The sequence below is a fragment of the Barbus barbus genome (genome assembly GCF_936440315.1).
Source record: "Barbus barbus genome assembly, chromosome: 4".
Classification (NCBI taxonomy): Eukaryota; Metazoa; Chordata; class Actinopteri; order Cypriniformes; family Cyprinidae; genus Barbus; species Barbus barbus.
Genome location: NC_136732.1, coordinates 19,342,622 through 19,370,037, shown reverse-complemented (window position 1 = coordinate 19,370,037; position 27,416 = coordinate 19,342,622). Strand labels below are relative to the sequence as shown.

The 27,416-nt window shown below is 37.3% G+C and overlaps 1 protein-coding gene across 2 annotated transcripts in view; it reads right to left on the bottom strand.

The window, feature by feature from the left end:
• LOC306868712 (caspase recruitment domain-containing protein 11-like) overlaps positions 1-27,416 on the bottom strand; it is a 35,677-nt gene that overhangs the window by 4,857 nt on the left and 3,404 nt on the right. The window contains exons 2-21 of one of the 2 annotated variants that reach the window (XM_079415007.1): positions 13,287-13,502; positions 11,094-11,231; positions 10,442-10,767; positions 10,119-10,298; positions 9,863-10,009; positions 6,823-6,948; positions 6,532-6,726; positions 6,245-6,394; positions 6,047-6,146; positions 5,854-5,960; positions 5,659-5,762; positions 4,931-4,983; positions 4,698-4,833; positions 4,327-4,525; positions 4,096-4,222; positions 3,542-3,782; positions 3,281-3,362; positions 971-1,066; positions 743-863; positions 195-377 (exon numbers count right to left, since the gene is read on the bottom strand). In XM_079415007.1, coding sequence (XP_079271133.1) covers positions 195-377; positions 743-863; positions 971-1,066; positions 3,281-3,362; positions 3,542-3,782; positions 4,096-4,222; positions 4,327-4,525; positions 4,698-4,833; positions 4,931-4,983; positions 5,659-5,762; positions 5,854-5,960; positions 6,047-6,146; positions 6,245-6,394; positions 6,532-6,726; positions 6,823-6,948; positions 9,863-10,009; positions 10,119-10,298; positions 10,442-10,767; positions 11,094-11,231; positions 13,287-13,488 — 3,013 coding nt within the window. In that variant the 5' untranslated portion in view covers positions 13,489-13,502. The remainder of the gene's footprint in view (positions 1-194; positions 378-742; positions 864-970; positions 1,067-3,280; positions 3,363-3,541; positions 3,783-4,095; positions 4,223-4,326; positions 4,526-4,697; positions 4,834-4,930; positions 4,984-5,658; positions 5,763-5,853; positions 5,961-6,046; positions 6,147-6,244; positions 6,395-6,531; positions 6,727-6,822; positions 6,949-9,862; positions 10,010-10,118; positions 10,299-10,441; positions 10,768-11,093; positions 11,232-13,286; positions 13,503-27,416) is intronic. The other variant, XM_079415008.1, reaches the window with a different exon arrangement.

The window sequence follows — 27,416 nt, the reverse complement described above, 5'->3', positions numbered from 1 at the left end:
AGACTGAGTAGGTTGTTGCTAGTGATGTAAGAGTTGAAGTCATGGAACAAATTAAAATAAAGACCTTGTTATCAAGATAAGTTTATCATATATGTGACCTATAGTTAATAATGGTGGCTACTGATTTTTTTTCAGAACAATATCTCTATCATCATCACCACAGTGTGCTACAACCTTCCTCCACCCACTTTTACCTGGTTTGCATATATTGAACTCCATAGCACCTCCAAGATTAAGGAACTTCTGGACGATGGTCTTGGCTAGGACATTAGGGGTGAAGAGGACGGGTCTTTTGCGCTGGCATTGATGTGGAGTCACTAGACTGTACGGGATCAGATTCAAGCTCTTGTTTAAGTCGCTCTCTGAGTCAGATGTGTCTGAAAGAACAGAAACAGTTCACGGGTCAGTTCTGAAAGCAGTTTTCTGCTAAATGTCAAATATAATTCAGCATAAACACTAGAAATGGACACGAGCGGCACTGTGAATATGAAAGCAGTGGTTTCTCATTCCTTTTAACCAATCGTTTTCTGGGGATTGTGCACTAAGAGGCTGATAAAACTATTTAGAGCATAACTAAAAAGAGCTAATAAAGTATTAATTTATTCGGTTCTGGAAAACAAACTACAAATTCCCTGACATTTTCAGGTTTCATTTTCATGACAGTACAAAGCCTGTCTACAAGGCATCCGCTGCAAAGATTCCTTCAAAATAAACAAGTAAAGATGAGGGTGGGCAGTCTTACCCTCAGGCCTCAGCGTCTCAAAACCTGGTCTGGAAACTGATGATGGATTTCCTCCATTGACAATGCGGACACGCTCACTGCTGTTCATCCTCTTGTACTTGTTATCCACCCTGCTGACAAACTGACACCAGAGATCTCTTTTAATCTCAGCAAGACTCTGCTCTTTTTCTATCTGCAGTAAGACTTCAGCACTATGGCAGGGAGAGCAAACTCAAGAGGACCTGTTACCTGTATTAACTGAAAGATGAAGACACTGGCTCTGGACAGACGTGGACTAGACTTGGGGTCTTGAGATGGTGTGGGCTCCTCAGGTTGTAGAGTGTTCTGTGAGCACAAATGGAAGTGAGAGAATTTATTAGAAAAGAACTCATGGAAAGTGATATCTACCAGGGCTGCATTTCCCAAAAGCATTGTAAGCTTAATTACATCGTAGACCCATTGAAACCAATAGAGCTAAATTATCAATTTAAGCTTACAATGCTTTTGGGAAACGCAGCCCTGGGCAATTTATGAGAAATGTGTTATTCAAAAATCATTAAGGGAATGACATCATGACTATGAATTAACTTACATATGACTATACACACGACACCTACACTGTATTCAGCAACCCTGATGAACAACAGTGTGAACTACTTTAATGTGGAGAGTAACCAATCAAAACAGAGGTAATTTGCATTAAAGGGCACCTATTATGCAAACTTTTACATGTTGTTTTAACATAAATGTGTGTTGGCAGTGTGTGTACACAACCACCCTATAATGATTAAAAATTCACCCGCTCCTTTTTTTTTTTAATCCCCATAAGTCATAAGCAGCGTCTCAGAATAAGTCGTTCGCAGAATCTGTACAGTGTGACGTCACATTTTACAAGCCACGACTGTTGACGGACACTGTCGTATTAGCAGAGATCCTGCCCTGAGTGAGCCGCACACACAATCCATCATATTTATCTTCATGCTAGAGCATTTAAAAGAAGCATTCGGGTAAGAAATGTCTCATTACAGCTATAGAAGTTATTATTTCCAGAGCAGTGAATGATTTTCTATTTTTATTTTATTGTTTGGATTATATTAACAGCATAGACTGCAGTATAAGTACTGTATATTACGCTGCTGTCACAGATCTAATATAAACATGTGATTTCTTTCCTAGCTGTTTACCTTCACAGACATAGCTGACTGTTTTTATAACTTGTGTGTTTTGAACATAAACTTGTGTGTATTTGACAGTTTAAGCGCAATAAGACATGAAAGAAAACTTGTATGTGCAAGGGGTGTGCGATATTGACAAAAAATTCTCTCAATATTTTCTTGGATTTTATCGATAACGATAATTAGACGATATTTTTCTGAGCGTGTTATTGTGCTGGTATATTTTGTGTGGTGTGGTCAGATCACACTGATAGAAATTAATCTTTTCCAATAAGTTTAAATTGATTTTTACCTCTTATGGGCATTTTTACCTTTATAAAGCCATTTTTCTAAAAGTGTGCATTATCTTTTGAGTCAAATAATTACATTTAATCAGTGAATTAGAATAAAAAGACATTTGGGCTGTTACCAAGCAAATTAAATCAGTATCAACTAAATTCATCTTTGTAATGCAGAGGAAACACAGAAGCTGCATCTGAAGTGGCATTTAGATGTATTTACACACTGTTTAATGCAGGACATGAATGCATTTAACCTGCAATTACAAATGCATAAATAATGAGAACTCTGTAGGGGTGTTTTGAATGTTTTTTTCGCAAAATACTCGATAATGTGAAAATCACACATCGTTAAAACAAAAATTACGATATTAATCGCAGACAATATATCTTGCACACCCCTAGTGTGCGCTCCAAAAAAAAAAAAAACATCTATCAGAAGTTTAAACTAATATGGTTTAAAATGCATGATTTCAGTGTGATAGACATGATAATCAAAACCAAACAGATGTTTTTAGCAGACATCTGAGATACAGCTGTAAAGGCACAGCCCTATTCTGGAAAAGGGGGCAGGAAGCAGCAGGTCATTTGCATTTAAAGAGCGTGTTTCTACTTCCACTCAAAATAGGCATTTTTAAAATGATATAATAAATTATCTGTGGGGTACTTTGAACTGACACTTCACAGACACATTCTGGAGACACCTGAGACTTATAACACATCTTGTAAAAAGGGACAGAATAGGTCCCCTTTAATAAGTCTTAAATGCGCAGAAGTTTTGCTTCAATAGGTGTTGACTGACATTTTAAATGCACACAGCTGATCCACAGCTGCCCAGTACATAAAAGATGGACTTTTCATTAGATGGACAAAAACAGTTATGATGCACAGAAGAAAATCAGTCATACAGGTTTGGAACGACATGAGGGTGAGTAAATGATGAGAAAATCTTCATATTTGGCTGAACTATTCCTTTGAAGTGACAAAAAGTGTTGAATACGGTCACATTAATTGGCATTCAAATTATGTCTCGTCGGTTCTGACTCATCAACAAACATAAAAGAAAAAAGTGGGCACATTTCTCCAATAATCCAGAAGGAACTGACCCGGAGTCCTCGCAGAGTTTCAACTTCCTCTCGACCTCGACACATCAGCTTCTGAATCTTCACCAAGAGGAGCTGCTGGGCTCTGGGGAGGAGATGACAGCTAAGTTCACTTTACAGCATCTCGTCAGTCAACAGACATAAAAATGCACGCCCACACACTCACCTACGCACTGACAGACAATCTGCAGCAGGCAATAGACAATGTTCACACTCGTTATGAAACAGACCCTATTATGGTCATTCAGTTTTCAGTGTCCTCACCTGGAGTAGCTCGGTATGGTGCCTCTCTCTGTGTCTTTGTTGGTGAAAGGGTCAACGTGGGCGCACAGCCACTCACATTTGCCCTGGTGCATGGTGTCCAGAACATGGAGCACCTCGTCACATCGTACATTTAGTGAGCAGTTGTCTGACTGGCTGGAGATGTTCAGATTGAGACGGATGTAGAAAGAATCTCCGGATACCACTGTGCCATCTTCAATGTCCTTCAGCAGCCGCCTGTAGCCTGGAAACAAGAAAGCAGGGTCAAAACAGGGACCCAATAAAGAGCACAAGAGCAACTGAGGTGCTGAGAAGTGACCCTGAGAACAGTTTGATGTGGATGCAACTTAACACAACACTGAATAAGATGGTGTGTGATGGAAACAGGAGCACATTTGATTCAGACACAGCTGTGGGCTAAAAGACCAAAATCTTGTCTTTTGTTTAGAGTATGAATATGTTATTAGGTTCCTCCCTATTGGACCTTTTAACCTCCACTGTGCACATTGAACTCTTCAAAAAAAAGCATCCTCTTTTTAAGAGAGGTCTGAGCTCACCATCATAGTTAGACTTGTAATGGAGATGCACTTGTCCGGTGCATCTCTGCAGGGTCCAGTGAGCTTCCTCTTTGGTGCAGGTGTCCAAAGTCACACTCTGAGCTTCTCCACGAACATAGCCTTCCAACTAGGGGATAAATTAAACCAAATGGGAAAATATTACTACTACTACAAAAGTTTTTCAATTTTTTTTATTTTGATTGTGGGGAATATGCAGGAGTTCAATCCCACCATTAAAAGATGATGTCCGACTTTAACTCCGGCCTGGTCTGTTTCAGAACCAGACTGGACAGAGGACACAAAGATGCCGCTATCATTTCCACCAATCAGAGTGATGTCCGATAGAAGGTTTTCTCCAGAGAGAAAAAGGCTCTGCACTGGCCGCAATGTGTTTTGCGGAGGGACCGATGTCAATGAAGGACGAAACGGTCTGGAGAAAGAAAAAGCGCACATGCACAGATCAAAGCGGAGTGATAATATAGATGTACAAATTGAGTTGACAGAGACAAGATTTATTTCTCAAGGTCGCCAAAATGGAAAGTTGATTCACCACCTAGAATGATTATAAATAACACTATGATTATAAGTAGACATCAAAATACCTCTCCAAAGAGAATTTCCTGAAGATGTTATTGACTTGTTCCAGATCATACGAGTCCATTGTCTCAGACTGGTGGGAAGATGAAGATGAATGGATGGATGAAGGCCCGTAGGAGGAAAAGTCTAAGTCATGGTCATCTACAGTAAAGAAAGAGACATTTTTACAAAGGTGAGCCACTTAAGAGTATCATTCAGCGGTGAGTGGGTGGAATAAATGATTTATGCATGCTCATACCCATGTCGGCATTGTCTCCACTGTCAGTATCTGCAGTGTCTGAAATGGGAACACTGAAAGAAAGATACAGCATATGAACTTCACTCTACAATGCCAGCAACAATTCACTATTCACTTTACTAAAGCTACTAACTGGTATTTTTCTGGAAATGCATCCATAAATAACTAACAATATCCATTTCACTTTTTGTTACAACTACACCAGTTCAAAATACTGTTAGACAACTAGTTTTAAAAACAAATTTCATAGTTTGAGTTATACAAATCAGACACATTGAACTAACCATGATAATTAGGAACTATCCATGGTTTTACAAAAACTCATCCTTAACAGGTACTGTTGGTTTACACTGAAAATAATATATAAATTATTAGGTATGAACATTTTTAATTGAATGTGTATAGTATGTAAGGTAAAATAATAATAATTTACATATATTTATTATATTTACGTATATTTATGTAGTTTACATTGTTTCTTTTATTGATTTATTCAAGTCAGCATCTAAGACTATTTAAAGCAATAGTTTTAAACTATTTAAGGCAAGAACTAAATAAATATATTTTAAATGTTTAGCAATAATTTATGTTTTAACATGGTCTTACTCTAAATACTGCTGTTAAACAAGGGTTACTACGGAATATGGTAAACATATCATTAATAATAGAAAGTCTATTCTTTTCTTTTGATCAGTGTGTATGTTACATAGAGCTCTGATTTTAATTACCATTTGTATTGAGAGTTTGGGTTCTCCTTGCTTCTCCTGACAATGGAGTTCTGGTCTGGAGGCTCAGGCACGGTGGACAAGATACTGTCATTACGGCATCGCAGCTGAAGAGACAAGCACATACACACCATTTGCCTTCAAATTAAAGCTACTTGGAGAGATATACATATTAGATGAAAATGCATTAAAGCCTACATTTTTATAGCAGATCTCTGCAGGAGAAATCACTGCACTGGTACTGTTAAGACTTGTGTTGTCAGTGGCTGCAGGTTCTGACAGATCTCCATTTGTGAAAGGCATGACTATATAGTGTAAAAGGAAACCAAGATTACAGGAAATTCCTTTGAAAATATTCGGTGAACAATACCATATGATAACTACATATTACCTGCAAGTTCACACGCAGCACCGTCAAAGCTCTTTAAAAACATTTTACCTTGGAACTGAGGACTTTTGGGGCCAGTGGCTGGAGATTTTGGTCTGTTAATCTAATAAATGAGAATGACAGGCATTAGGATGCAGAAATATTATTGAACAAATATGTACAATGAGAGATTTAAAGACATAGCTTCAAGTTTGTACTCACTCTGCCCTTAAGGTTACATCTGCGTTGGAGCTTAGGCTCTTGATCATCAACAGTGTCTTCTCCAGAGTCCTCCGAAGGACCTCCTGTATTTCCATCAGGTTGCCCAAAGTGACGAGCTATAATTAGTGGAGTAATGTCTCGTGGCAGACTCTGAGGGGGAAATATCATGATAAAATAAGAAAAAAATAACAGCCAATTAGCCAATAACTGATATGCTGATAAAATAGTATAAACAAAGTCCTTCTAGTTTCAAGAAAAAAAAAAAAAAACACTAAATCATTTCTCACCTGATCCAAACCATTTTCTTTGGCCATCCGTCTCAGTTTGCACTCTAGGTTGACTATCTTGGCTTCTTTGCGTACGATTTCAATTTGAAGTTCATCGCTCCTCTCTTCCAACTCCCTTATTTGCTTGCGGTACTTGTCTTTGTCAATCAGAGATTGAGACACGAGGTGTTGAGCATCATCTCTTGACTTGAAAGCCTGTGGGACAGAGAAAACTATACTATATCGATAGCCCTTTTAAGTAACAGGAAATGAACAAATCCAAAGCCATCAGTAGGAACATTAGTACTCAACCTGGTCCCGCTCACGTTCAACCTCTTCCAGCTGCACCATGACCGTATTCATGCGGTTCTTGTACATTTCGCAGTCCTTCACCAAAGTGGAGCACTTCAATTCAAGGTCCTCCTTCTCTTCCAGGTACTGTGCATTATTAGATTAAACATTTCTAGACATTACATTCAGACCCAGCAAGGTGGCCGTTTATCCAAGCTCCCTTTTTCACCTCTTGAGGCTATCTTGTCTGAGAAAAAAGGTCCTAAGTGTCTTATTTCATTTTTCTATGGCAAATTGTTGCAGTTGGCTGGTAATATCTGTGATGTCAAATCTAAGTGGGAAAAAGACTTGGAGTGCTCATTCACTGATGATGAATGGGAAACAATATGTAAGGATGCTCAGACACTCTATCAATACTCGTCATAAACTGATTCAACTTAATGTGATACATAGAGTTTATTATACCCCAGTTAGACTGCACTCCTTTAAAAGCTCCTATTCAGAGCTTTGTCCTAGATGTAAAGCAGATAGAGGGACTCTCCTACATATGCTGTGGTCTTGTCCTGACTTGGAAGTATATTGGAAAGAGGTCTTAGATATAATTGCCACAGTTGTTGGCACTAATGTGCCTAGAGAGCCTAGACTTACTCTTTTAGGGGACATCACATTACTCGATCAACAAGGGCTTAATTTGAGATTTGTTAGGCTTGCCCTCTTAGCGGCCATAAAATGTATAACTTTGAGATGGAAAGATTCCAAACCACCTTCTACTTCTATGTGGATCAAAGAAGTATCATCTTATATACCTTTGGAAAAAATTTCATTTCGTTTGAAAAAAAGGCAAGATTTGTTTGTCAAATTCTGGGGTAGTTTCCTTTCTTATTTGGGCATAACAGGACAGAATGACTAGATACCATCTAATTATCTCTGTTTTCTTGTTTGATTTTATTTATGGTTTATTTGTGGCACTATGGGATGGAGGTCTGGGGTATGTTATAGGGTAGTCTATATGGGAATTATATATTTGGATTATTCTGTATCTTGTATGTTGTGTTTAACTTGAAAAACCCAATAAACATAATAATAAAAATAAAAAAAATTAAAAAATATTAAACATTTCTCATATAAACCCATCAATAGAATAAAGAGCAAAATGGCATCATTCAAAATTGAATCACATGACCCTGAGAGGAAACCTTAATGTTAGAAAATTCAAAAGCAACAGTTCGTAGGATTTCTTTTTAGCAGATTATTAATACTTACCCCTCAGACCATCATTGCACACTAAACAGTTTCATGCAACTCAAACATTGCTGACTGCATGTCGAAGAGACAAAGCTTGATCATTTACAGAGAAAAATGCTCTGCTACAGCATAAATTTCCATTTTGTTGTGACAGAAATTTCCATAGCCCACCAACACTTTCAAACAAGGATTACTTTCCATGTCAATAAATAAACAAACACTAACATATATTTGGGAAAGTGGGATGTCTGGCTTTAACAAGCACTCAGCACACATTAAACTTGGTTGTAGTGTTAAGAGAGACGCTGGTAAGCTATACAAGACTAACTCAAATGTTCTTTTTTTCTTTTGTGGCTGAAGTAGGCCTCCAACACTCTAAAATGCACATTTTATGCAAGTAGAAGAACATTTGAAAAGCTCCAAAAGAGGGCTGAGTGCGATAAGAAGTCACTGCCACCAACCCTCCCCCTCCCTTCCTGTCTTAGCCCGAATTCTGACACTTTTCACACATCACTTCAGATGCGCTTCTAATTAGATCTGCAGCACATTGCAGAAGGAGCCCCTTAGAGCAGCCAGTCCTCATCAGCCTCTGTCACTTCTCGTTCATGTGTGACCAGAGAAAAAACCTTTGCTTACACTTCATTATTTCTAGCCGTCAACTAAAAACTCTCATGCTGAGACCATTTTAAATACGCTTAATCCCCCGTGAGGCCAATGTAATATCACATTTGGCATGTTCATTATGAGGGCATTTGATAATTCGGGATAAGACCAAATTGACCAACACGACCTGACGCTTAAGGTCATCTGCCAAAAGTGAGCTGTCTACCTAGACAGCCATTTCAGGCACTATACAGTCGGTGGACTTACAGTGTTTCAAATAGCAAGCAGCAAAGTTATGCTGCCTTATAAGATGACTCATTTTTTAGCAAAAATCCATTGCATTGATTGCAGATAAGGTTGCAATGCATCTAGCTCGCATAAGAATAAAGCCTACTTATATTATTTCATTGAATACAGATACAAAGTCGTTCCTCTTTTTTAACGCCATGTCAAAGGCTATTTTCATAGCAAGAATAGGAAAGCATAGTTAAAAAAAGATACATCACTATAAAACACACTACAGTTCAAAAGTTTGGGTCAGTAAGATTTTTTTTTATATATTGTTGATACAATTGTCTATTGCTCAACAAGTCTGCATGCATTTAATTAAAAGTACAGTAAAAATAGCAATAGTCAATATTATTTACAATATTATTAATCAATTTAAAATAACTGGTTTTTATTTGAATATATGGTCAAATGTAGTTCATTCTTGTGAAAGAAAAGGCTGAATTTTCAGCATCATTACTTCAGTGTCATATGATCCTTCAGAAACCATTCTAATATACTGATTTGCTGCTCAACATACATTTCTTATTAATATCAATGTTGAAAACAGGTGTGTGTAGTTTAGTGGAAACCGTGATACATTTCTTTTGATGAATATACAGTTTAAAAAGAAAAGTGTGTATTTGAAACAATATTTTACTGTCACTTTTGATCAATTTAATACGTCCTTGCTGAATACAAGTATCTAAAAATGTATGTATTGTAAAGTAAAACAAGCAAACAAATAAAAAAGACTTACTGACCCCCAAACATATGAGTGGTGATGTATTTCATTTACATATTTGACAATTTCTACAAGTTTTCTTTGTGAGTTTTCATTAATAATGAAGAATAGTGTATTTACCCAACACTTGTATGTGCTATGCATTGTTTGAAAAGGAGCTTGAAGCTGAAATGATTATTTCAGTATAAGGCTGATCCTAACCTTGTCACGGAACTCCTCGGCCTGTCGGACCTCTTCGTGTAGGTTATAGAGTCTGTTGACTAGCTCCTGACGATCCTCTAGAGCCTCCTGTCGGTCATGCTCCAGGATATCCAAGATGGCCTTGTCTGAATCAGGTAGAGGCCCGGGCTGTGCATACAAAGAAACAAAACAAGCATACAAAAACTTTGAAATCTCTGACTTTGAGCAACCTTTCCCAACTGTTTTCTATTTACTGTGATCCCAAAAGCGTCTTCACCTGTATGATGGACTGCAACTCCTGGAGTTTGATCTTCAAGACCTCATTCTCTCGCTCCAACTCAAATATCTGCTCTTTCCGAGGTCGGTTCTCAATGTCATTCTTCAATTTCAGGGATTGCCTCCTTTCCATTTTGCACTCTTCCTCCACCTTGTTCAACTTGTGCTTTAGTTGGTCAATCTAGAGGACATGGAGAGACAACAGTCAGCATTTGTATCCAACATAGTCAAATCATTCTTTGATTCATAGTCAAATCACTCCAAGATTTCTAAAGACAAAAATCAACTCGATTCATCCTGCAATGCTTGCTGAAGCCCTCTGACCTCTAGCTGAAGGTCTCGGCTCCTCATCACGGCCATATTCTTCTCCTCGCTGAGCTGGGCATATCGCATAGCCAGCTGATAGTTGTCATCCTTAACCTTCATAAGTTCATCATTATAGTTATTACGCTCTTCTTTCATCTTATTGTAGCGTTCCTGGAAAGTCTGCAGCTCCTTGTTGGCCAGTCGTAGCTTCTTGTGCTCATCTTCTAATGTGCGGCATTTGGTGATGATGTCCACCCGCTGCACGTCTTTAGCCTTGGACTGCTGCTGAAGCTTTATGACTTCATTCATTAAAAACTGGATTAGCCCTTCCTGGCCCTCTTCCACTACAGGAAAAAACTAACTACAGTCAATTAAACTGTATTTATGCATGTAGTTATCACACTACTGCACAAAAAAGTACCATGGTATTCTCGAAGTGTCATGCAAATATCATGATATATATTTATAGTAATTATTTATTACCACCTGATACCATTAGTGTACCATAGTAGCACCACAGTAATTGTTTATAAGGCTACTGCGCAAATCTGAAAGGGGATTTATGGCAGATGCTCATCCCAGAGGGGAAGCAGGTGGAAGGCAACAAATATTTTTAAGGCATGGTCGTAGGTCATTTATATGGGTAGCATTTTAATTTAAATTGGCTCACCGACTATAGTGGAACATCTGCGTGTAGGCTCCTTCCCCGTGACGAGTTTGTAGAGGCCAGGGTAGTACAACTCTAGACTCTCTAGAAAAACCACATAACCTCGCTCTCCCTTTGTGTGCAGGATATCCAACAACCGACCTGAAACATAACCACTGCATCATGACTCTTGAAATCATGATTTTTAGCTATATGACACTTTTTACAGAAAATATTATACTGTTATTGCCAGTATTGCCAACTATTTGAAATGAAAATAGCAGAAACAAATAATGACTTTGGACACCAAATGTACCTGTAATTATAGAATCACCCATATCGTAGACCACAAAACCAGTCACAAGGGTCAATTTTTCGAAATTGAGGCTTATACATCATCTGAAAGCTAGGATAGGACAATATTTGCCCAAGATACAACTATTTGAATATCTGGAATCTGAGGGTGCAATAAAATCTAAATATTGAGAAAAACACCTTTAAAGTTGTCCAAATTAAGTTCTTAGCAATCCATAATAATAATCAAAAATTAAGTTTTGATATATTTACAGTAGGAAATTTACAAAATTATTTTTTTTTCCATAAAAGAAAAATCAATCATTTTGACCCATACAATGTATTTTTGGCTATTGCTACAAATATACCCCAGCGACTTAAGACTGGTTTTGTGGTCCAAGATCACATATATATTTCTTAATATATTTGAAATATTAAAGTTGGAATGAAATGGAAATTTACTTTGGGAATTTATTTTCTTGATGCATGTTATAGTGATCTTATTGTAAACGATTCATCCGTTCTGCTGAAGAAAATAAGTCACCTACATCTTAGATGGTAAGACAAATTAACAGCATTAACAGCATTTTCACTTTTGGGTGAACTATCTTTTTAAACATGCATGAAAAATAAATGGATAAAATGAAAAGAACAGGCAATCTAAAAAATATATTATATTATTTTTTCCATTATTGTTGATGAAATAAATAAAACTATGAAATTTTGTTCATGAAATTAACTGTAATATCAAATCATTTCTAGGCTAGATAAAATAAGGTTCTCAGACTGTCAGGGTCCTGCAAACATGCTTATCCAAATGATATTATTCAATCAGTCTTATTGCTTAGGGGGTGAAGTTGCACAGGTCGACCATCCTGTACATAGCTGACAGCTCAAGTACTGACTGTGTTAGGTATAATATTATTATAATTTTAAGATCACTTTGAATTTAACATCCATCATGAAAGAAACAATTGAAAATTATCCTCAGATCTTGAAAACAAAGGAAAGAAGAACATTTAAACTGAAAACAAGCGTATTCCATGACAAACACTGTACCAGTCACTGAGTATGTACTTTGAATAATGTTAATAATTTTTTATTTATTTATGTATTTATCTACTTTGCTGCAAGCGTAAAACTGCAGCAGGCTTGCAGAGAGAGCTCCGCCCACACGATCTTCCAATTGGCTGTGATTTGTGATTGATTTTGTAGCATCTCATGGAAGTGTTGTGTCTGGTGTGGACAGACAAATTGCTCATCGCATTGCGTTTGATTTAACTCTGTAGTGCTGCTTTAGCAGGAATGTCCAGATTTGTCTTTGATGAAAGCAGTGCATTGTATTTTAAGTCACTAGCGAAAGCCGTGGCACAAAAAAGTACTTGAAAGATCTTCTTTATTACGTGCCAAACTGCCAGTCCCAGAGGGAAAAGAGAATCATTAGGGGGCTGTGAAAATCCCAGCCGTGGTAAACAAGCATTTTTATTTGCTGCTTTGTGACAAACAAACAGTGCAGACTTTAGCAAGCTGCTCGGGCGAAATCCTTTTTGCCTGTGGCCATTCGGAAGTTGAAAAATGACACAGTGGTTCAGGAAGGAGTCTTTGGGAAAGAAAAACTACAGTGGCAGTTCACAGGATTAAAAGCGTCCATTCATCATCACATTACACCACTGGAAAAACACAGTGAATGATGGGGTGACCGAGTAACTGATTGATGATGTGATTTGCATGTAAATGTTTTCAGCACTGAATTTGCATTTCCATATTCCACGGTGTTTAGTATTTTCTGTCACCGGCATCTATGAATGTTGATGTCCCAGCAATACGATTTGGAGAGCAAAACCAACCTTGGGCGGATGCGTATCATATCATAAACAATGCTACGGTATACGCTTAAGCGGACAGGAAAACACTGAATAATACCTGCTCGGTTGACTTTGGACTCCAGCAGGCGAGAGTTGAGCACCTCATCTTCGTCTTGTTCGTCGATGACCTTGCATTGGCGCAGATATGAGGTCAGCTTGTTGGGGTTGACGAAACGGCACAAGATGTACCGGTTCTTCTCGGCATTTTCCCACAACGCATCCCCGTAGTCTTGCAAGTTCATTGAGCCTCCGTTCTCCATTCCTGCAGAGGCCTCTATGAGACGAGAATACGAGAGAATAACATTTTAGATGCGGTTTCGACATTCCTTTCACACCCATAGCATTGACAGCACATCAGATAAAAAAAAAAAAAAAAAAAAACTTATCGCATGCTCAAAGATAAATGTGTCCATTCATCCATGGAAAATGGATCGTCATGATCTGATTTACTTCCTTCATGCAGGTTTATGGTCTAAAGTGAGTGATTTTTTTTTTTTTTACACAAATAAAATATAACACTGAACACTATAAGTCAAATAATTAGGACTGCACGATTAATCAAAATAAATGTTGTGATGATACAAATAAAATCAAGGCTGTGATGAAATCTATTTTGTGTCTCAGTGGGACTCGGTTGCATTTGGCAATGCAGCTATGCAACCAAACTTATAATGAGAAGTGCTTGTAAACCAACTGCTGTCAATAAAGAGAAGTTTTAGTGGCTCCTTGCGGCAAAATTAAAGTCTGATGGTTTAACCATTGAAAATGAAGAAATTAAGACAATCATAAAAACTTTAACTTACAAGTTTCAAAATAGCTTTTTTGGCATTTTTGTCAGATGTTTTGTCAACTAAACTGGTATATTAAAGAACAATACAATTAATTTAAAGTGTAATTCTATGCCATACCACCCTACATGTTTTCTACGGTTTTCATGCTGACTTGTTTGCTCAAATGTTGATTATAGTTTATTTAAATGCAAAATGAACTTCTTGCTACAACAGATTCATACAATGTACAAAAAACATGTTATTAAACTGCCACTGACACTTAAAAATGTATATTTTTTTTTAATTACAATGATTGTTTCCACAATTGTGGAATTACTTACCAACGCATGTATTATCTTTAAATATCTTCTCTACAATGTCAACAATAAAACAATTCATGCAAGATTGACTTGCAGCTGTGCGCCACCATAACGACACATTTGTTTCCTGTGGCAAGCATCATGTTTCTGTGTGCAGTCGCACACTGCCTAGTTTCAGAGAGGCGAAATAAACCATATCTTTTTTTGAACCGTGTGGATAGTGGCTGTGAGGATGCCACAGCACATGACTGAAGCAAAAGCGCAGAGGACAGTTCGTCTCCACTAGTGCTGAACTGAGCTGATAGTCTTCTGAATATCTGATGCCTGGAGCACACAAGCATGTGAATCAACTGTGCACCTGGATCACAGATTGCAGGCAGCACAGTGATTAATGGTCGAATATTATGAATAGCGAGAGCAGAGCTGCAGATGGAAGATAAAACGCTGATATAGGCTATACATAAGACAGTTTGAAGGCACAAATATCCTGAAATCAAGTGAACACTTAAATGTGCAAGCACTTATGAATGGTCACTGCTAGTTTTTTTACTAGATTCATATGTTCATGGGTTTATTAATGTAATTAACATCTTTGAGAACATTGCTCTGTATGCATCTTAAAAAGATGACTATGTCTGTGTGTGTTTTGTTTTTTTTCCTCCATACAATGGAGGTCAATGGCCACCAAAACTGTTTGGTGCAAGTTATTCAAAATATCTTATTTTGTGTTCCACAGAGGAAAGTCATTCAAGTTTGTAATGACATGAGGGTGCATAAATTTTGACTGAATTACATTTTGGTGTGAACTATATAGACCAACAATAAAAAACACACAGAGAGAGAAAACAACAGAGGAACGTAACCTGGGTCATCAGCTCTTGGACAGATTGACACTCGATTGCAAAAAAAACAATCAACATAGAAAGCGCAAAGCAACCATCCAAATACAGTAGCAAATAAAGAAATTCCCCCATTTCAGTGTTGTTGAATCTATATTAGTACTAGTATTTTGAAAATTACAATTGAACTGAACTGTTCTTTTTTTTTTCTTTTTTTAAAACCCTCTGGCCCTCTTCTTTAAATGTTATTTTGAAATTTTAAAAATCGTAGCTTCATCAGAATGAGATGACACTTGGTGACTTCTGTCACATTAGCAATATGAACACACACAAAAATCATGACTCGGATATGTTAAAGGGTCAAAAAAAAAAAATAGTCACACGACTTCTTCGTGGTCAAAAATGACAGACATAGGAAATGAATGGGAAATACGAAAAAATTTGAAAAGTCAGTGAATCTTTTGGTGGTACAAACTACAAATCAGTCACTGGTCAGAAAAAAAGTGTGCAGCAATCAAGGGGTGACTGTCTGGAATATCAGGAGTGCAAAATAGACACCCACACATGCGCGCACACACACACACAGAGAAATTAGCTGGTAAGACAATTTAGGGTTGGTGACTGCAGAGCTGGTCCCTGTGCGGCTCGTGCCTCACCTCATCTAATCTTTTAGAATGTCTAGATATATATCTAAATGCAAAAAGGCAATATATCTAAAGGCAAGTGTGACTCCTAAACGAAGAGGGCCAGAGGGTTAAGATTTTAAAAATGTTAATGTCAAATGATGCTTCAGAAATCATTCTAATGTGCAGATTTGATGCTCAAACATTTCTTGTTATCATCAATGTTGAAAACAGTTTTGTTGCTTAATATTTGTGGAAACAGACATTTTTTCAGGATCTGATGAATCGAACATTCAAAAGAACAGCATTTATTTAAAGCATTTATAAAAAAGAAAATCAATTTAATGCATCTTTTCTGAATAAAAGTTCATTTAAAAAGAAAAATCTGAACCTTTGGTTGTAAACTGAATCTTTTAAGGTTTTAACAAGCCTACACCTCATCCTTATTACACGGTTCATTATCTAATGGTGAAAAAGCATTCCTGACAGTCACCATATCACAGTTCCATTCTTTGGAAGAAACTAAATCGCAATGAAACTGATAAATGATGAGACTTTCTCTGGGGAGAACACTTCAATGTCTGTCTCACCTACTTTGTAGAGACAATGCAATGTGTCTTTTTCTGGCCTTTGAGTCAATTTATTCATCACAAAAAAAAAAAAAAAAAAAAGTTCCAGCATGCTTATGACGTCTTATATTTTCCCTGCTTTTCTATGAGACATAAATGTAAATTAATGTGCAGGAACATATTAACAAGGCTCTGCATGACAGATTTCTCGGCATACATTTTTGCGGTTAACAGACACATTGAAGGTTCAGTCGACTCCCTTCAGCTGCATTATACCAGTCATTGTTCTCCTTTGCAAACAACATCAAACCATTATTACTGATATGCCCACACACGCTTTTGGATATTCCTGTGTATCTATCATCCCAAACTTCATTCCTATATCTGCCCTTTCGCTTTTGCCCCCCAGGCTCTAGAACAGTTACTTATGCAAGCGCAAACCGACTGTAATGGCCTCACTTCCCAATCGCTACCAGACAGGAGACATTTGATCAGACCTCATTGGAGGAAGGAAGAACTGCAGTTTTTAGCCAGCGTTGACATTTTTACATGCAGTATCTAATGTGGGAGGCATGAAGACATGTCGCATACACCACATCAGAAGTCATACATCTAATATTAGCCATCACCATCCATTGTTGTTTAAAAAAAAAAAAAAGCAAAGACAGCTTCTCATTTTTGGAAATCAGAAACGCGTGGGAGAGTTTTGAAAGCAATTGAGGGCGAGAGCATTCTCCCACGACGAAAACGCCCCCTTTTACGAGATCAACATCACTCTTGTTTGGGAAACTACGGGTTTCTCCCCTCACATTTTGGCACAATGATTAACAGCAATATACTGTCATATATCATTTTGGCTTTGTGTTCGTGTCAGGACGTGACTCAGCCGAGTCAAAAATTAAAGCATCACATACAGCGGTTCACCCTGACAGACACACAAACACGCAGTCCACCCCCACCTCAGTCTTATACCTTGACCAGATTTCCTCTTCACTTATTTTGGAGTTAGTGAGTAAGAGAGAGCTCTTCACTTCCTCATTTCATTAGCAGGTGTTTAACTCGGCCTCATAAAAGGAGAAATGTTGGGAGCACATTTAAATTTGCACAGCAGAAGTGATACACATTTTGAAGTATATTTAAAATTCAAATTATCAGGAGATCAACTTCCACTTACCAGAGTAAGTCAATATACATATAGTGCATCTACATCGGTGTCTAGGTGTGTCTGAACATCTGAAAGTCACTGTTGGCGTGGAAAGAGATGGATACATGGAAATTATTTTTGTTTTTTGGCTAAAGTCAATTTATTCACTATATAAATTATCCCTGTATATCCCAGGAGAAGTGATTGAAATTGCATGAATTTGGATACAGCTCCTAAATATATATAATGCATTTTGTATTTTGTTACATTTGCTTTGTATTTTGTTACATTATTTTATTCTGGAACAATGGAAAAACTACCTGGAATGTGATCTGACCACTGAGATGCACTGAATAATATTCTGATTTGACGTGGATTTCAAACCACATATGGTTTTGGATAGATTTTTTAATACTCACTAAAGCCGCATTTATTTGATGAAATGTATATCAATTTGCAAGTATTTTTGAAATTTTATTTACTCCTGTGACAGTTTCCAGTGTCAAATGATCCTTCAGAAATCATTCTAATATGCTGATTTGCTGCTCAAGAAACATTTTTATTATTAATGTTGATAACAGCTGTGCTGCTTAATATTTTTGTGGAAACTAATACTTTTTCAGAATTTTAAGAATCTAAAGTTAAAAAACAGTTAGAAATCTTATACAAATCTTTTGTAACATTATAAATATCTTTACTGTAACTTTTGATTAATTGAATGCATCCTTGCTGAACAAATTTCAATTTCTTTCAAATTTCTTTCAAAAGAAAGAATGAATTTATTTCAAAAGAAAAAAATACTAAATACTAAAAAGTCAGATATTTGCTGCCTGGTTGAAGAAAGTCAAGGACCTACAGTTTTGTGCTTGTTTAACAGAAGAATAGTAAAAAAAATTAAAGTTCACTGAGCATCTAAGAACAGTGAAATTGTATGTTACATCTACAGGTTGTTTAGCTCTGCACCATGCTGCCGTCTATCCCTGTGGGACCTTGCTTGATTGATTTTCAGTCATGTTAAAAAATAGCGCAAAACCGAGCTAGCGGAAGCCCTTACCACGTGCTCCTGTGGCTTCATCCGATTTTAGAAAAAACACAAACCAAAAGCGCCTCATCAGCCAATGGGCTGCAACCCTGCTCCTCCATGCTACTAGTTCGGGGGAACTGCACCAAGCTGTTTTGTGTGAAAGTGAAACATGCTACAGCAGTTCTGTAATGTGGGGCCTTGACTGAAATTTTACTATCTAAATATTAGGGTCAAGGGTATTCTGATTTAACTAAGACTCTTGCTGATGAAAAAACTAAATATAGCACTTAAGTAAGATAAAAACATATATACGTCATGTCTTGTTGCATGAATATAACAGAGAGCTACTTCCTTAAAGGAACAGTTCACGCAAAAATGAAAATCATTTAAAAACTCTCATGTTGCTCCAAACCTGCATGAATTTGGTTCTGTTGGAACACCAAAGGACTTCAAAATGCCCCTAGAGAAAAGGGACGAATGCACCTTGAAAGTGGTCTATGGAACACATGGGCAATATTCCAAGCCTTCTGAAGGCAAAAAATAGCTTTTTATGAGAAACAGGCCAAAATTTATTAGGGGAAATGTTCCTCTCTTTTGAAGTTCTTAAAGGGATAGTTCACCCAAAAATGAAAATTCTGTCATTAATTACTCACCCTCATGTCGTTCCAAATCCGTAAGACCACCGTTCGTCTTCAGAACACAAATTAAGATATTTTTGGATGAAATCTGAGAGCTCTCTGACCCAAGTAGACGTTGTTTTCGTTCAGATCTGAACGAAAACAACGTATCCGCGTGACGCAGCTGACACAGAACAGCATACACGGTTTATGTTCAGTGGATACTCTCCATATTGGCATTAGAGGGTGACGCGGAGGAGACGAATTGTTGAATAAAGTCGTTCTTTTTTTTCTTTTGCACACAAAAAGTATTCTTGTAGCTTCATAAAATTATGGTTGAACCCCTGATATATTGATTATTTTACTGATGTTCTTGCTACATTTCTGGACCTTGACCGTGTAAGGATCCTTGCTGTCTATGGGAGGGTCAGACAGCTCTCAGATTCCATCAAAAATATCTTATTTTGTGTTCCACACACGAACGGAGGACTTACAGGTTTGGAATGACATGAGGGTGAGTAATTAATGACAGAATTTTTAATTTTTGAAGTTTTGGCATTTGTGTGGTGCTTCACAAAGGAAAGTTATAGAGATTTAAAACAACACTGGCATTTTGATTTCAACAGAGAATTGAACAAAGATGACAATTTTCGCAATTTTAGTTTAACTAGCCTATCTTAAACCTGGAGACCTAGCATAGGTCTGAACAATTTGTTTCTCATATGATCATAAAAACAGCATTCTACATTAATTTTATACTCAAATTTGAAAAATAAAGTTTCAAGAAATTAATAGTTTTATTCAAGAAGGCGGCATTCAAATAATAAAAAGTAAAAGTATAGGCATTTATAATGTTAAACAAGAAAAGAAACACGAAAGAATGCTGACAAAGATATGTATAACGGTTTCCTTTAAAAAATAAGCAACACAAATGAACAGCAACTGTAAGGTTTTTTCTTCAAATAAATGCAGCCTTGGAAAGGATACAAGACTTCTTTTAAAAACATTACAAAACCTTACCAACTTCTAACTTTTGAACAGTAGTGTTTATCCATATGTATAAATATATATGGATAAACACTTGGATAAAAACAAGTTTCCTAAATATCTCCAATTAGGGAGACAAATAAGACAGTGTGCTATTCCAGCTCCTTTCATATCAAAACTGACTTAATTTAAAAAAAAAAAAAAAAAGGAATGAGGAATAACAAAAGTCATCAAAGCATGCTTCCTGAAATCTTGTTGACAGTGTGCCATTGACAGCCAACCGAATAGAAGCCTTAGATAACAAACTGCATTTCAATTTAAACTTGATGACAGAATGTACAGATGGAACCAAGATTTCCGAAGAATGCTACTTGCCAAGATCAATGATCATATTTCAAGATCAAATGAAATATGCATTTGTTTCAAATGAAGCATAAGTTGTTTTGGGTTGAAGAGTGAGTCTGCACATTCCAGCTGTAATACATCTGCTTGGAATCGGATACAAGACCCAGCAAACACCAACAATTCAACCTTTGTGAGGGACGATACCTTGCACATGAACCTAAGAACCAATCTGATGACATTCACAATTCAGAAACCGGAGCTTTCTACTCTCCCCCAGTGAGGTGTAGCGTGTGGTTGACATGGCATGCTTTTCATGTGTATTTCTGGACTATAAAAAAAAATCTGTGATTGCACAGTTCTCTCTAGATTTCTAAGCGAAATGTCAAAATTCTCATATTGTTCAGAATGTTAATCTATGTTTGCGCTTGAATAAAAATTAAGCTTAAGCTTGTTTTATGACATTACAAATTTTTTTAATAAAAGTCCATACAGGGCACATTTGTGTTAAAGTTTAAACATATTTCGTCCAGGAAATGACTTCAAGTGTGACACCATATTTTAAGATATGTAAATAGTTTGAATCCCTTTATAGTGAAACACTTCTTGTTTAACCAGGAAAAACAGATCTCCTAAATTCTTCAGATGGATGTCTATAAATTTTGCCTTGCCATTTTTTCATAAAACAGCACTTTTTCAAAGTCTCACATTCATCATATTGCATATGGCGTATCATTTTACATTTTTATCAGTGGTACATTAAAAGCATTGTTATCATTATGCCACAGATTGATTTTGGGGTCAGATTAGACTTTATATTGTAAAGCATTGATGTATTTCTGTTATGCAATAACATTGTGCTATAACCTTATGTTTATTTGCTACCACCTCCATCCTAGTACATCCCTGCATCTCCTTCTATTCTATTCCATTCTATCATCTATAGCACAACTGTACATACAATTATTTGTTTCAAATTATTTTTTATTATTTTAAATTTTTTTGTTTATTTATATTTACATGTGTATTTCTTATTCTCATCTTATTTTTACTGTCTGTGTGTCGTTGTTGTCTCTGTGAACTGGAAGCTTATGACACTAAAACAAATTCCTTGTATGCGCAAGCATACTTTGCAATAAAAGCACTTTCTGATTCTGATTTGTGATTAAAAGGCATGATTATGTAGATTATGTATGTATAAACAGTAGACACTTTTGAAGGTCCCTTAAATGTCCTATTGTTTACGTTTTTTTTATTTGAAGCCTGTCTCTTATGATAAGGTTATTGATAAACTGTGGTGTTCTTGTGATGAGTTCCTTAAAGTTCCTTAAAGAACTGCCATTAATAATATTTTTTTTTTAAATTGCCTGAAGGTTCTTCAGAAAGCTCCCACGGAACACGAAAACAGCAACACTTTAAATGACTAAATTGAAGTGGAATGAATAAATATAAGTATTAAAATGTTTTATTAATTAATAAAAGTGTTATTGTGTGTATATGTTCAATAATAAGTTATTTTTTTACAGTGAGACACTGCCGTGTCAGAAATTTACTTTTTAATTACTGGGCAATATTTGCCCCCAAAAATGCATTTTGGAATGGAGGGCATATTACTTTCAAACAATATAAAATACATACTGTGGATCACACTGGAAATACTTCAAAGTATTTGAAGTGAAATCTCAATATGAACAATTATGGCTGTTACCTAAAAAAAAACAAATTGCGCACATATAAATGTAGCTGTAAATTATGCATGTAAAAATGCAAATAAAACATACTTTAGACGCACTGCTAGAACACTAATATTTGTTGTTTCAAGTTTATTAGTTTCTTTTTTCTTTTTTTTTTCAACACTGTCTTTATTGATTTTAGAAACTTTAACATGTAGTAAGAAAAATAATTAGAAAAACAAAAATTAACAACAAAAAGGGAGAAAGGGGGAGGGGGGAGGGGAATAAAAATGACAAATTAATATAAATACATGCACATACACTTACAATATAAAGGTGTCAAAACAATGGTACATTGATATCAGGTGATGCATGATATGCCAAATTACACAGAAAATAGATTAGGATCAGCTTCCTTCAAGAATCCTATAAAGGGGTTCCATACTTTGAAAAACTTCAGGTTTTCCCTTAACTATATATGTGAGTTTTTCCAAAGCCAAGCAATGAGATAATTCTTTAAAATGTTTAAAATGAGGGCTTTCTGTGTTTTTCCAATGACGAGCTACTATAAGTTTTACTTGTAATAAACAGAATATCAACAATTTCTTATCAGAGCTAGTAAAAGTGCACGTTACAGGAAAAAATATTTAGTATACATAGTTTAGGACATTTGGGAATATTTTGTTTCAATACCATGGATAAAAAGTTTAACTTTTCCCCAAAAGCATTCAACTTGGGGACACTTCCATAAACAATGATATAAAGTTCCTATCACTTGATTGCATTTTACACATTGATCTGGAATGTTGGGATTAAATTTATGTAGTAATTCCAGAGTTATGTATACTCTCATAATCCATTTATATTGCAGAAGTTTGAACCTCGTATTAATTGTCTGGGTTTGGGTCTTTAGACAGACACTCTGCCATTCATCTTCTGTTATATTCTCACTTATATCTCAACACCATGCCAAACGTTTATTTTCTGTATTTTCCTTTCAATTAATAGAGACTAGTCTATAAAATAAAGAAATTTGCCTACCCTCATTGAAGTGGTTTAAAGTAATTTTTTCTAAAGGGGACAGATCTGGCAAGAGAGGAGAATGACGCTGTGTCTTAATAAAATTCCTAATTTGAAGATATTTTAAAAAATGTTTAAGGTAAATCAAACTTTTCCTGAAAACTGAGCATAGTTTCATTATTAAATAAATCTCTCACCTTACTCAAACCTTTTGATGCCCAAATTTTAAATCCAGCATCATGTGTCCCAGGTGTAAAGTTAGCGTTACCCCAAATAGGTGTAAATTGTGATAACTGTGGAACCTCTCCAAGATGTTTCAAGACTTCATACCATACCACAATAGTATTTTTAACAAAGGGATTGGAAGTGTCTTTTTTCAATTTGGGCAGGGGTGCTGAGTACAAATACAGATTCAAGGGCAATTGCCCGGATGTACAGGCCTCAATCCGTACCCAAGGAATAAAATTTTCATTCGTGAACCAAAACATTGCTGCTCTTAGTTGAGCTGCCCAGTAGTACCATTTAAGATTAGGCAATTGCAAAGGTTCAATAACTAATGTAAAAAGGAGCGGTGACAGGGGGCATCCTTGGCACGTGCCTTGTGAAAGCTGAAATGATTTAGAGATTATATTATTAGTCAATATTTCTGCCATGGGATTTGAATATAAAATTGATCCATTTTCTAAAACAAGGACCGAAACCAATGTGGAAAAGGATATCAAAAAGATAACCCCACTCCTCATTTACAACAAAATTTAAGTAATCTACATTTTACTAGTTACAATATTATTGACCTGATCCACTGAAAACCCTGTACCAAGTTTGGGTCGAGCAAAAAGGTATCAATAAATTGAAATGTGCAAGTATACGTAATATGGTAGGGTGAGGAGGAGGAAGAAAGAGAAAAATAAATAAAAAACAAACCAACATGAGAACCATTATAACACAAAATACACGCAAGCCCCCAAGCACACGCACTAACACTGAAAAAGTGCATGGCGAACATCCCTTCGATGACTAGAACCCTAGTTAAGTACTCTAACGTTCCTTTAAAAGGAACGCTATGAGGTTGCTGAATTACGAGACAAAAAAAAAAAAAAAAAAAATGTATCCAAAACATAAAAATCCTTTCAAAACAAGAACATGCTCTCATATATCTGAAATTTTATGCCCGTTTAACCATATGAAAATAAGTTTACATAAAAGTCTAACAGCTCCATTTTAACATTCTTTATCTAAACGATAACAGCCCTTCGTGGACTATGAAATCCAAAATTACCAACCTTAACGGCTTACATGATAGTTGTAAGTTTAAAGAGTACTTTGAAAACCTAAAAGCTACTAATAACTTTAGCGTCCCCAGACTACTCCGTGACGTGGAGCTCTGCTTCCACAGCATCCTTTTGCAAGCCTGAGATTAATTTGTTGGCCTCTTCGGGGATTTGAGGAAATGACTGCGGTCTCCGTTGATGACCAGAAGTTTGGCGGGGACAATCATCCCGTACTTAATCTTCCTCCTCCGGAGTTCTCGTTTCACGTCGTCAAATCGCCTTCGTTGTTTCAACATCTCAGGCGATAGATCCGGAAATTGTTCTGGAACATCACTGTACCTCTTTCCCGAGCTGCTCTCAGCACTCTGACTTTATCGGCATAGTTAAGAAATTTCAGTATCATTGTCTTTGGCATTGACGATGTGTTGCCAGCTTGAATGCCACTGGGTAACCTGTGTGCCCGTTCAATGATCACCAGCGCCGGGAAAGAGTCCGCACCCAGAACCTGAGTGAGCCAGTTTTCCAAAAACGAAACAGGATTATTTCCCTCAACTCCGTTTGGAAGACCCAGAATGCGAATATTAGAGCATCGGCTTCTACATTCAGCCAAGTCAAGAGCAGAGGCAAGGTCAGATGCGTTTTTTTCAAGTTTGGAAACCCTTCCTTGAAGGCCGCTAATGTCGTCTTCGGCCTGGCCGAATTGGCCAGGTCTTCGGCCTGGCCGACTCGGTTCTCAGCTTCGGTAAGTCTTTCAGCAAAGGAAGAGAAATCCTCTCCAACTTCTTTCACTGCTGCCAGAACCTCCTTATATTGAGACAAAAATTCACTCTTCAGACTGTTTATAGCCGAGAGAATTACGCTGTTATCGGGTTGAGTTTCAGCTTCGGAATTAGCAAAGGCGCCAACTTGTGCAGTATCTGCTTCAGTCATGGATCCTAGGTCATCCACAGCCAAATCCGTATTATCTTTTTTTCTCTGTTTTCCTTTGCGGTCGCGAAGACATGCTTAATGTTTTGCAGAGCAAATATCAAACAAGAAAACAAAGATTTTGGTTATCGGGGCTTGGCAATTATGATAATTAACAGAGAGCGTTGAAAAGCGCGGCAGTTCAGCAACCCGACATAACCTGAATTTATAAGCGTTTCTTTATGTTAGCTATACAATCAACAACACTAACCTCTAAGATAGTGATTTGACATATTTGAGATATACAGGTACATCTAAAAAAAATTTCTTGTAACTTATTTCAAAAAGTCAAACTTTCATATATTTTAGATTCATTACATGTAAAATAAAACATTTCAAAAGTTGTTTTGTTTTAATTTTGATGATTAGAGCTTACAGCTCATGAAAGTCAAAAATCAGTTTCTCAAAATATTAGAATATTGACATTTGAGATTCAATTAATGACCATTCCTACAGTATAAATTCTGGGTATCTCTTGTTCTTTGAAACCACAATAATGGGGAAGACTGCTGACTTGGCAATGATCCAGAAGACGAACATTGACACCCTCCACAAAGAGGGTAAGTCACAGAGGGTCATTACTGAAAGGTGTGGCTGTTTACAGAGTGCTGTATCAAAGCATATTAAATGCAGTTGACTGGAAGGAAGAATTTGGGTAGGAAAAGGTGCACAAGCAACAGGGATGACCGCAAGCTTGAGAATACTGTCAAGCAAAGCTGATTCAAACACTTGGGAAAGCGTCTCAAGGAGTGGACTGAAGCTGGAGTCACTGCATCAAGAGTCACCACGCTCAGACGTCTTCAGGAAAAGGGCTACCAAGCCACTTCTGAACCAGAGATAACGTCAGAAGCGTCTTACCTGGGCTGTGGAGAAAAAGAACTGAACTGTTGCTCAGTGGTCCAAAGTCTTCTTTTCAGATAAAAGTAAATTTTGCATTTCATTTGGAAATCAAGGTCCCAGAGTCTGGAGGAAGAGTGGAGAGGCAGAGAATCCATGTTGCTTGAGGTCCAGTGTAAAGTTTCCACAGTCAGTGATGATTTGGGCTGCCATGTCATCTGCTGGTGTTGGTCGACGGTGTTTTCTGAAGTCCACAGTCAACGCAGCCATCTACCAGGAAATTTTAGAGCACTTCATGCTTCCTTCTGCTGACAAGCTTTATGGAGATGCTGATTTCCTTTTCCAGCAGGACTTGGCACCTGCCCACACTGCCAAAGGTACCAAAAGCTGGTTCAATGACCATGGTGTTACTATGCTTGATTGGCCAGCAAACTCGCCTGACCTGAACTCCATAGAGAATCTATGGGGTATTGTCAAGAGGAAGATGAGAGACACCAGACCCAACAATGCAGATGACTCGAAGACCACTATCAAAGCAACCTGGGCTTCCATTACACCGGAGCGGTGCCACAGGCTGATTGCCTCCATGCCACGCCGCATTGATGCAGTAATTGACCATTCGCAAAAACCAGGCCACCCTTAGTTACTGTTGCCATGACCGACAAACAATGCAGCTCTCACACTACACACATGTTCTCACGCAGTGAAAAATACATTGCAGAGCAAAGAGGAAACTGACAACACTCTGACAGATACCCCTTTTCCACCAAGGCAGTTCCAGTGCTGGTTCGGAGCCAGAGCCTAGTTTCAAACCGGTTCTTTGTTTTTCGACACACAAAGCACCAGCTCCGAACCAGAAAAAGCGGTTCGTAAGTAGCACCAAAACATTGCTGGGCTAGAAGGAAGAACCGCTTGCGTCAGGGGCTGGGGGCGGGGTTACCGTGACCAACAAGACGAACAGAAACTTGGACCGCCATATTTGAAATAACAGCTAAACGCTAACACATTTGATTCGCCATGTTTGAATGCCGATGTAGGTTCGCAAAGCCATGAACATCAATTGCAACGCAACGTCCGCCATTGCTGATTGTTTGTTTAGGCTTGTCCGGGATAGATCGGCGCTGCGCGGACCGTTCGGTGCGAGGCATATCGGGGTGCTGTGGGAGCGACTGGAAAGCAGACTGCT